The sequence below is a fragment of the Pituophis catenifer genome, unplaced genomic scaffold, assembly GCF_029215685.1.
Source record: "Pituophis catenifer annectens isolate HBS135680 unplaced genomic scaffold, rPitCat1.0.hap2 SCAF_1, whole genome shotgun sequence".
Lineage (NCBI taxonomy): Eukaryota > Metazoa > Chordata > Lepidosauria > Squamata > Colubridae > Pituophis > Pituophis catenifer.
This window is the reverse complement of record NW_027256881.1, coordinates 17,325,332-17,335,585: the sequence shown is the minus strand read 5'-3', so window position 1 is coordinate 17,335,585 and position 10,254 is coordinate 17,325,332. Positions and strand designations below refer to the sequence as shown.

Here is a 10,254-nt window from a genome sequence, read left to right as displayed (position 1 = left end):
GTTCTCCTGCTTGAGCAGGGGGCTGGACTAGAAGACCTCTAAGGCCCCTTCCAACTCTAATCTAGTCTAGTCTAGTCTACAGTATATATTGGCCATATCGTCATTCAATGGCTATTAACACTGTTAATAAAAGCTGATCAATTTCCCACCAGTCAGACTAATTTATTCCTTTACTTTCTCATAGTATATAGCTTGAATTTAAGACAAAAGGGTTTATTTTTTGCTGAGGTGTTTTTGTTGCTTGTTTTGTTTTTTGGAATGTCATTTCTGAATATAATTTCTGATAGGGGTGGTGAGTTCTGGAAGTTACTAGAGATGCCCTGTCTGTCACAGCTGCTGCTGGATCTCTCCAAGGATTCTGGAGTGAAGCCATTTGTTCCAGAGTTTCAAATGTCTCATTCTTCCTTAAATAGAAAGGGAAGAGGGGCTTGTACATTTTGGCAGGGTGGGCAAAGCACCATAGCCATTGCATTATTGCCTTGAAAAGCTCCAGTGTTGAACTTTGCCAAAGGCTGATGCAAAATTTGGAGGTGAGGTTTTGTGAATTTTTTAATTGCGTTGTTTATGCCCAATTGCAAACCGTCCGATTTATCTGGAAATTAGCCTGTCACCCCTGAGGTTCTTGCTCACTGTGCTTTGTCCTTGTCTCTCAACTATTTCATTGAGCTATATATATACCTCTGTCTAAACTCCAGGCAGCCACACTTACCAACTTGCTCCAAGAGTGAGAGAGCGAGAGAGAGAGAGCGGTTAAGTGATCCACAAGAAAAAAAATTCAAGTTGGTGATTATTTCAAGAATCGGGAAACTGTGCAAGGTAAGGAAAGGGAAGCATAAATGGGGATTTAATAGCAAACAGGATGGCGAAATATCCAATAGCAAAACCCAAGGGAATATTTTGCTTGAATGCCAAGGATTATTACAAATGTGCGTTTGTGTGTATGCACTGTGATTGGACTTTTTTCCTTCTCATCAGATGATTGGGACAATTCCCAAAGGCATCTAAAAAATATAGAGGGTGTGTAGATATTTTTGGTTTGCAACTAAGACAATAAAGATTATCAATGTGTGGCCAGAAATATGAAGATTGAAACCAATAAAGCAGTGGATTTATTGGTACTGGAATGGGATCAGAGAAATACAGTTTAACCAGTTTGATTCTTTGGGTCTATCAGTGTTACGTAGTAACTTCACAGGATTCTGGTGAACATAAGATAAAAGAAGATTATTTGAATATGATAATCCATTTCTGAAAATAACACTTACTGTTTATTTAATGAGAGCCAGCCTGATAATAGCAGCTAAAGGTACTGAGTTAACAACCAGGAGACTGTGAGATCTATTCCCACCTTAACCACAAAGTCAGCTGGGTTACTTGGTTCAGTCCTTCTCTTTCATCCCTAAAAAGAAACAAAGCAAAGATGAACCACTTCTGAAAAATGTTGCCAAAAAACTTCAGGGACCAGAAATCAAGCATGAAAAAAATGTTGATTTATAGGATTCATAAATTGTTATCAATAAATGGTCCTCATAAATGTATGAAGATATACCATAGGCTGTCCATAGGCAAATTAAAGTCTACTACTTTAGATACATGAATTATATATAATTATATATAAATGATGTCCAAACATAATTAAGAATTTATTGATGAAGATGGATGAGAAGTATGAAAGAGATGCAAAGTTAGGTATATTTTACAAAGTGATATGGGTAAAGTACAGGTAGTCTTTGACTTACAACCAGAATTGCACCCAAAATTTCTGTTGCTAAGTGAGGCAGTTGTTAAGTGAGTCACTACAGTTGTTAAATTAGTAACACGGTTGTTAAGTAAATCTGGCTTCCCTATTGACTCGCAAAAGGTGATCATATGACTCCGGATACTGCAACCGTCATAAATATGAGCCAAGCATCCTAATTTTGATCACATGACCATGAGGATTCTGCAACGATCATAAGTGTGAAAAATGGTCATAAGTAACTTTTTTCAGTGTTGTAATTTCAAACAGTCACTAAATGAATGGTTGTAAGTCAAGGACTACCTGTAACAAAAAATGCCAAACAATGTTGTTGTGAATGATGAGGTTATTAGGAATTCTTAGAATGAAAGCCTATTAGTGAGTGTTGTTGCCCATGGTACAACAAAACAAATAAAGGGTAAATTGGTTGCTTCCCAACTGGGACTTCCCAGATGTTTCAAAGTGCAGCCACTGTCTTCTCAGCCAAGAGAAAGGAAGGCTGTCCAGGCTATGAATCTGGCAAACCAAATTAACTCAAGATATTCTGATGTGAACTGTATGGGAAATTGAGATGTTGGATAGTTTTGGCTCTTTTTCTGCAATTTGTTTGAAATTGAGAAATTAAGGTAAAACTACTTAAAAAAAAAATCCAGACCATCACAAGATGGCAACAGATAATTATACAGCTTGTTGCTGCCAACTAGTAGCCATCTGGATTAGTGCAGTCCAGATGAAGTAATTCAATTATGGAGCCACAGTCTCATGGGTGTCACTCAATCGCGACACGTGATACATCACAGCATTTTTTGCCTTTGCGGAGCCAGGGTGGGCGTGGCCTGATCATGATGCATCCGGCTCACAGGCCGCCAGATTGACACCACCTTCAAAATACTCCCACCATGAAATTTGGCCCTGTCCATTTTGAAGAACATTCCACGCAAATCATGAGGCACTTTTTTATAAATCCCCACAACAGAAGAATGGATGGAAAAAGTGATAGAACTAGCAGAGATGGGAAATAGACTGTTTTAATTAGACAGAAGAAATCCAGTTTTATTTCTATTGGACTTTGTGCTTGAGACAGAAAAAAACAAAACAAAATCTTGACTTTGGGTTTTGCTGATTAATTTAGTTCTGATAGAATTGACTAATACTTGTTAAATTAGTAAAATAAAAAGTAGAGACTGGCAATTCTATTTTGTACTTTGCTGAAAAAAAAATTGGAAGTCAATGCTTTTTTTAAATTTCCCCTTTTATCCTACAACTCTCTTTCCCTTTTCTTTCCCTTCCCCATTTTCCTATTATTTTTCTTTTCATTTGTATTTTATATCAATAAACTTAATAAAATTCTTAGTGCAGCCCTCAATCTGACAGAGATTGCATTGCCAAATTTAGGACTTTGGTCCTTATGGCTGATTATATTCCAATCTGAGATTGCTGCTTTATATACATTTTTATTACTTGTATTTTATCCGGAGATAATCTAGAACTGAGAAACCTGGTCTGATTTTCTCTAAAAGTCCTAATGGTGTTCAACCAGGAGTGAAATCCAGCAGGTTCTGACAGGTTCTGGAGAACTGGTAGCGGAAATTTTGAGCAGTTCAGAGAACTGGCAGCAGAAATTTTGAGTAGTTTGGAGAATTGGCAAATACCACTTCTGACTGGCCTCAGAGTGGGATGGGAATCGAGATTTTGCAATATCCTTCCCTCAGGAGTGGGGAGGGAATGGAGATTTTGCAGTATCCTTCCCCTGCCATGCCCACCAAGCCACGCCCACCAAGCCACACCACACCCACCAAGCCACACCCACAGAACTGGTAGTAAAAAAAAATGGATTTCACCACTGTGTTCAACCCATTTTTACAGGCAGTTTTGGTCTTCTACTTAGAATCACTTCACCTTCTAGCTATTCCTTGCATGTTTTCCCTTCCTCCACCCCACAGAAAATCTTAAGAAAAAAAAGACAGAATAGCTTCTTTTTTTGGTCTTTTCCTTAGTGGTGACAGGACCATGTGACTAGAGACATCCCTTAAAAAGGCCTATTTGTTTCTTTTCTAGATGGAGGATCCTGTGCAGCTGAAGGAAGAAGGGAATAAGTTCTTTCAAGGCAATGATTACGAGAATGCTATTAAAAGCTACTCCAAAGCACTTAAACTTGCTAAAGATCCATCACTCCAGGCTGTGTTATATCGAAACCGAGCAGCATGCTTTCTGAAAAAGGTAAGGAAATGTTATGGGGAGGTGAGGGAAGACTCTTGAAATGCAGATAAAGAGTGTCAGAAAAGTCAACAATCCACAATGTCTCGCCTCTAGGAGGCAAGCCATATGATATCAAAATGGTACATCTATCTATCCTCCTAGTGTCATTATCTCCCAAGAGAATCCAAAGGCTGCACAAACTTTTAGTTGTTTGCCAAGATCTCGTGAGATTTTTGACAACTTCTCATGAGAATTCGTGAGATTCAAGAGTTCTTTTTCCACTTGATGTTGGATGTCACAATGGCAGTTTATTATTTAGCTTATGATGAGAACCTGACAGAAGATAAATAAACATATACACATAATCCATGCAATTGTCCCAAAGGTGCTTTTTTAAGAGGCAACTGGACTTTCTGGGTTTTCTTTGAAGACGTTTCACTTCTCATCCAAGAAGCTTCTTCAGCTCTGAGCTGAATGGATGAGAAGCAAAACGTCTTCAAAGAAAAACCAGAAAGTCCAATTGCCTCTTAAAAAAGCACCTTTGGGACAACCATGACCTGGATGACTGAGAATCTCCATAAATCCATGCAATTATATAAAAAACAGCAGTGCTCACTAGGGATTCAGACAGTTGAAGTCCAACACATCTAGAGAGTTAGGGTTGTGACAGTTATTTGGCAATATATTTGAAAAACAGAACCATCCAACTGGAAGGTATCTTAGATGCCATCTAGACCATGTCCTATTATATTATATTTTTATGTCAGCTCTTCAGGGTTATTTGAAAAGCCATCTTTTCCCAATTATACCTACCCAAGCCATCAGAGTGGGGAGGCAAGGAATGTTAAGGTCCCTTCTCTTAAAGAGGTCCAGAAGTAGAACAGTCTTCTCTGTGGCGGCTCCTCCCTATGGAACATCATCCCTGTGGAAATAAGATTGCCCCCCACTTTGCTACTCTTTCAAAAAGCCCTGAAAACATGGTTCTGCTGATGGACCTGGGGACCCCAGGTCGATATGGAGCCCATCAAGTAATAGGTTTGATTGTTGTCATCAGGAGGGTGGAGGTTTATTGATTTTTGTATTGGGGTTTTATTTTTGTAAGCCACTCGAAGTCACTGTGAGTGAGTTGGGTAGCCATATAAATTTTCTAAATAAATAAACAGCAGACTAGCAAAACCAAAGACATGCAAGCCAAAACTATTTTATTGTAAAGCTTCAGGAACAGAATCTTGCAAGTCTGAATGCATTTCTTCCACATCTTCTCTTTGTTTTTGGGTGACCTAGAAAAGGGCTTGTCTGAGACATCTATTTATGTTAGATTTCTGACCTGCATTCCCATTTCTTTTATCTGATTGCTTTGGCAATGGCTGTTTCTTCTAACCCTCAAGGCCATTCCATCTTCCCTCTACATTTACATATTAAACTTTGTTTATAAAAATCATCACCTATAAAAATTAAAGATGGTAGTTACTTTTAAAAGGAGCATTCACCATCCTATGCATTGGAGAAATTCCTCCTTACAACCAGATCCCTTCGGGGACTCAGGCATCATCTCAAAACAGAACAAAAGCTGGCTAATGATTTTAACACAATTCATCTTTTTAATATATGTTTAACCACTGAATTAATCAGCTGACTAGAACAGTTGCAGCATAATTCTATGAAGATTTTTTAAATGTAAATTATATACTTTTTACCAAATTTTCTTCTCATTCCATTCTGTGACCATTTCATTTGTTTTTATCTCTTGATATCAATCATCCACTTAATCATTTTGGAAACTAACAGAAAGCTGGTTAGCTGGACTGTTTAAAAAATGAATAAACATAAAAAAGATTCTCTTATATAGATACTGAAAATGATTGATCTGTTAGGCAGTTGACTTTCAAGAGATAAAATTGATGAAATGCAAAGACTGGAGAGGGAGAGAATTTGGTTCATATCAAACTAAAATGAACATCCCATGAGCAACCTTCTTAATCACTAATAAAAATTCCTTTTTCTTTGAAAAATATAGGAGAAATATGCCCAAGTGACGACAGATGCAACTAAAGGTAACTTAAACTATGGCTAAAATATTCTAGATGCTTCATTAGGATTTGGATATATCCAGTAGCGTTTTAATCAATCCTTTGAAGCTCCTGCTGGAGCTTCATGAATCCAAGTGAAAAGATAAGTGTCTACACTGTATAATACAATAATTTATAGTGCAACTTAAGAGAGCCCCGCCTTATAATAACCAACATTAAATGACCATCTTAGGATGTTTACTCCTTTGATGTTTAATTTATCATTAGTCTATAATTTTAAAATGTTTAGTCCTAATTTACTTTTACTGTTAATTTTATATGTTTTTTTTTATCAATTGTAATAGATTGTACACTGCCCAGGGTCCCTTTTTGAGGCAGATGGGTAGTTTAAAAATATGAAATATAAATAAATACAAAAACTTAATGTCCACCAGTGGTAGACTATTTTGTACTCAAATGCACAAATTTCTTTTGTTTTGCTTTGCACTGGGCCTTTGCTTATCATGCCCAAAATAGGGGCCAGGTTGAAGAAATAATATAACTTAAATTTGACTTACAGTATATTTGGTCTCAAAAGCTGGCAATACATGGGCTGGGAAGCCAAGCATGGAAATATAATTCATATTATATACCTTTAAATACAATTAATATGATTGCTGTTTATTTCATAATTTACTATCACTTTAACACTATAGTTTGATGGCAATTTTGGAAGGACTCCTGGGAACACACCCAAAGCTTTGAGAGTCACATGTAACAGGATCCAATCTGGGTCAGCCACCGGGACCAGAGGTTTTGTCTTCTGAGCTTTCGGACTTGTGATGGAGCCCATCTTCAGGGAACTTCTCTCTAGCAGGCGCCCGCATGAGTCCAAAAGCTCAGAAGACAAAACATCTGGTTCCGGTGACCGACCCAGATTGGATCCTCCAACATTATCCTAGGACAGGTATATTGGCCTTCATTTGTGAGTCAAATGTAGGCTTGGGACCTGTATCCTCTTGATCTAAGAGGTCACCTGTCTTGCTATGAACTTAATAATTAAGATTTGCTGATATTTATCTTAAAGTAAGAAAAGAAAACCAGTTGGTTCTGTTCTTCCCATTTGTTACATACATTTCTGCACCCTATAGAAATATTGTACTGTACTTGAATAAAAAAAAAGTAACAAATGAGATACAAATAGATGGAACAAGAAGAAAAGACAGATGCAACCCTTCTCTGGGTCAAAGTGGATGCTATTAGGTATCATTTCAATGTTTTCATTATTTTCCTTCTAGCTATTGACATCAACCCTTCTGATATTAAGGCTTTATACCGACGTAGCCAGGCCCTGGAGAAACTTGGAAAGCTGGATCAGGCCTTCAAAGATGTCCAGAGATGTGCCACCATTGAACCTCGGAACCAAAGTTTTCAAGAGACCCTTCGACGTCTGGGCACTACTATCCAAGAGAAGGTAAATGAATGGCAGGCTTGACACACTGATCAGCCAACTGATCAGACCATTTCTCTCTTGCGTTGGAGGTGGATGTGTTCTGTATGTGCATGTGAGCCCTTGGATCATGATTGCAAAGCACTGCGACCGCTGGAAATTCAAGTTGTAAGGACCACTCATTCAGCAACTTCAGCAAGTTGGAATGGTTGCTGAACAAGTGTTCATTAAATGAGGACCAACTATTGTATATCCCAGTCAGGGTTAATAGAGCAAACTATCATATGTAAACAGTTAGCAACTTCCTTATCACATCCACTGGTGATGTTACCAAGCCCATGATGAAAAGTCTGCAAGAGAAAAAGCTAACTCGGAAATCACTATGAACCCAACAAAAATTAAATAATAATCTCTGTCCTTTTCTTCATTTTTGACATAGTTACGTTTTCAATTCTCCACTGATGCCAGAGTGCAGCAAATGTTTGAAATCCTCCTGGATGAAAAGAGTGAGAAAGAGAAGCGAGAGAAGGTGAGATTCCTTAATGTGAACTGTTTCTTTGTCTTCATTTGACTAAGAAAATTGAATTTTTTCCCCCATTCTTCTGCTAATTGGCTAGAGGGGAAGCCCTAGTTGACTTGCATTGCTCTCTGCCTCTAGTCAGAAATCTAAGGCAACCAGAGTGAACAAAATCACATAGTGTACACAGTAAAGAGGGTGACCTAGACAGAAGTAATTAAGATCCATTACCAAAGCAATAAGGCACAAAACATGGCTTAGCCTAAGTCACCCAGAAGGCACGGAAAACATTCAGACAGATACCTCTCTAATTCAAAAAAGTATAAGGCAGAGCTAGGGATGCAGTGGCTCAGTGGCTAAGACACTGAGCTTGTCAATCAAAAGGTTGGCAGTTTAGTGGTTCGAATCCCTAGTGCCACGTAACAGGGTGAGCTCCTGTTACTTGTCCCAGCTTCTGTCAACCTAGCAGTTCGAAAGCACGTAAAAAATGCAAATAGAAAAATAGGGACCACCTTTGGTGGGAAGGTAACAGTGTTCCGTGCAACTTTGGTGTTTAGTCATGACGGCCACATGACCACGGAGACATCTTCAGACAGCGCTGGCTCTTTGGCTTTGAAACAGAGATGAGCACCACCCCCTAGAGTCGGGAACGACTAGCACATATGTGCGAGGGGAACCTTTATCTTTACCTATATGGCAGAGCTAAAGTATTGTCAGACTTGCAAGATTCTGTTACTAATAAAAAGTATTTTAATTTTCTGGTGACGTTGATTTCTTAATCTTGTCTACACTGTTCGTAGGCCGCTTCAAAATAGTTTACAGAAACTGAGGAACGGGAGCAGGGAAATTCAGATCATGTAGAAACATTGGATGACTTGGGCATATAAGTCTTTTTCAACCTCACATACCTTATATGATTATTATGGGCTTCAAATTGGAGGAAGTGTTATATCCACTTGAGCTCCAAACTAAGCGTTCATTCAAGAATATGAAATAGTGATAAGTCATCCGCATTTATGGTCCTGTTGTTTCTTTGGCTGTCTTTTTAAAATCAGGCTGCAAACAACCTCATTGTTCTTGGCCGAGAAGAAGCAGGAGCAGAGAGGATATTCCAGAATAATGGCTTGAATTTGCTTTTGAAGCTAATAGAAACTAAAAATCCTGAGCTGATCCTGGCAGCAACAAGGACCTTTTCAGGGATGTGCACAAGACACATGGCACGGGTAAGAGAGGAACATGTCTTGAAATCTGCTGTTGCATGAATGGCTTCAGGTCAACAGGAAGAAGACAAAACAAAAAAAAATGTTGCAGAGCACCCATGATGTTATGCCCACCATCTTGACTTTTTTTTTAACCCTTATGGATGCCTGAGTCTCCTAGAAGCATTATAAAGAATGTATCTACAAATAAAATTTGCTCCCACTGCATAATATGTGGGCAAAAATATCAGGTCAGACAGCACCTTTTCTAACTAGCAAATTTAATTAATGGGCATCAGCTTTTATGATTTGCCTTTTATTGATATTGTTCTGACCTAGGCTTCCTGAGAAAGCATAAATCACAAGTTTAGTCCCAAAAAACCTCTTTTATTGAGACGGCTGTAAATTATGGTCATTCACAGGCCATAATGATTCACAAACAGTCTGTGAAGATTCCGACAGATGTCTGCTTGAGTTGACACAGTCTTTCAGGGTAATGTTGATAAGCACCCACCTTTATTTCCCTTGAAATGCTGCCAGAGACCTAATTGTCAATTAGTTTTGCGAGGCCAAACGGAGCACAGAGTCAAACGGACTTCTCAGAGCTTGAATTGACTATATGAACTAATTGCTTCCTGCAAAGGCTCACGTCCTTTGCTCCTCTTTTATGTCTTATGGGAGGGGCCAATCAATTCCAAGCCTTACTCCCGAGTCACCCTTTTTTTTCCTTAATTGTTCTTGCCTTCTGGCAGCTCTGCGCATGCACGCACTGGGAACAGGCTCACACTGTTCTTCTGCCTCACTAATGTCAGATTCCAGAGGCTCCGGAGGCAGCACATAACTACCAGATGGCCCTGGCCCCCTCTCTGCCTCTGATGCAGAACCCTCATCCGAGCCTTCCCCAGACTCCAGAAGTGGCCATGTTCCTCCCTAACCTCCTCACTGTCTGACTCTGCTGCCAGCTCCACAGGCCGCTGATGGACCAAAACAGATATGTGTTATTAGCTACTATGATCCTTCTGATTTTTTTGCCAGCGTAAACTAACACATTGTAGAAGAGATTCCATAATGGGTGTATGAGTGTATATCTCTGTGTTGCAAAACTCATCCAATTTAATGTGGCATATGCACAATAACCCAAG

The 10,254-nt window shown here is 38.9% G+C and overlaps 1 protein-coding gene across 1 annotated transcript in view; it reads left to right on the top strand.

Moving 5' to 3' along the window:
- Positions 1 to 445: 445 nt before the first annotated feature.
- Positions 446 to 10,254, top strand: part of UNC45B (unc-45 myosin chaperone B) — a 29,031-nt gene continuing 19,222 nt past the window's right edge. The window contains exons 1-7 of the mRNA XM_070932108.1: positions 446 to 530; positions 696 to 816; positions 3,797 to 3,958; positions 5,955 to 5,991; positions 7,245 to 7,420; positions 7,836 to 7,925; positions 8,969 to 9,136. Of these exons, the coding sequence (XP_070788209.1) occupies positions 3,797 to 3,958; positions 5,955 to 5,991; positions 7,245 to 7,420; positions 7,836 to 7,925; positions 8,969 to 9,136 (633 nt within the window). The 5' untranslated portion in view covers positions 446 to 530; positions 696 to 816. The remainder of the gene's footprint in view (positions 531 to 695; positions 817 to 3,796; positions 3,959 to 5,954; positions 5,992 to 7,244; positions 7,421 to 7,835; positions 7,926 to 8,968; positions 9,137 to 10,254) is intronic.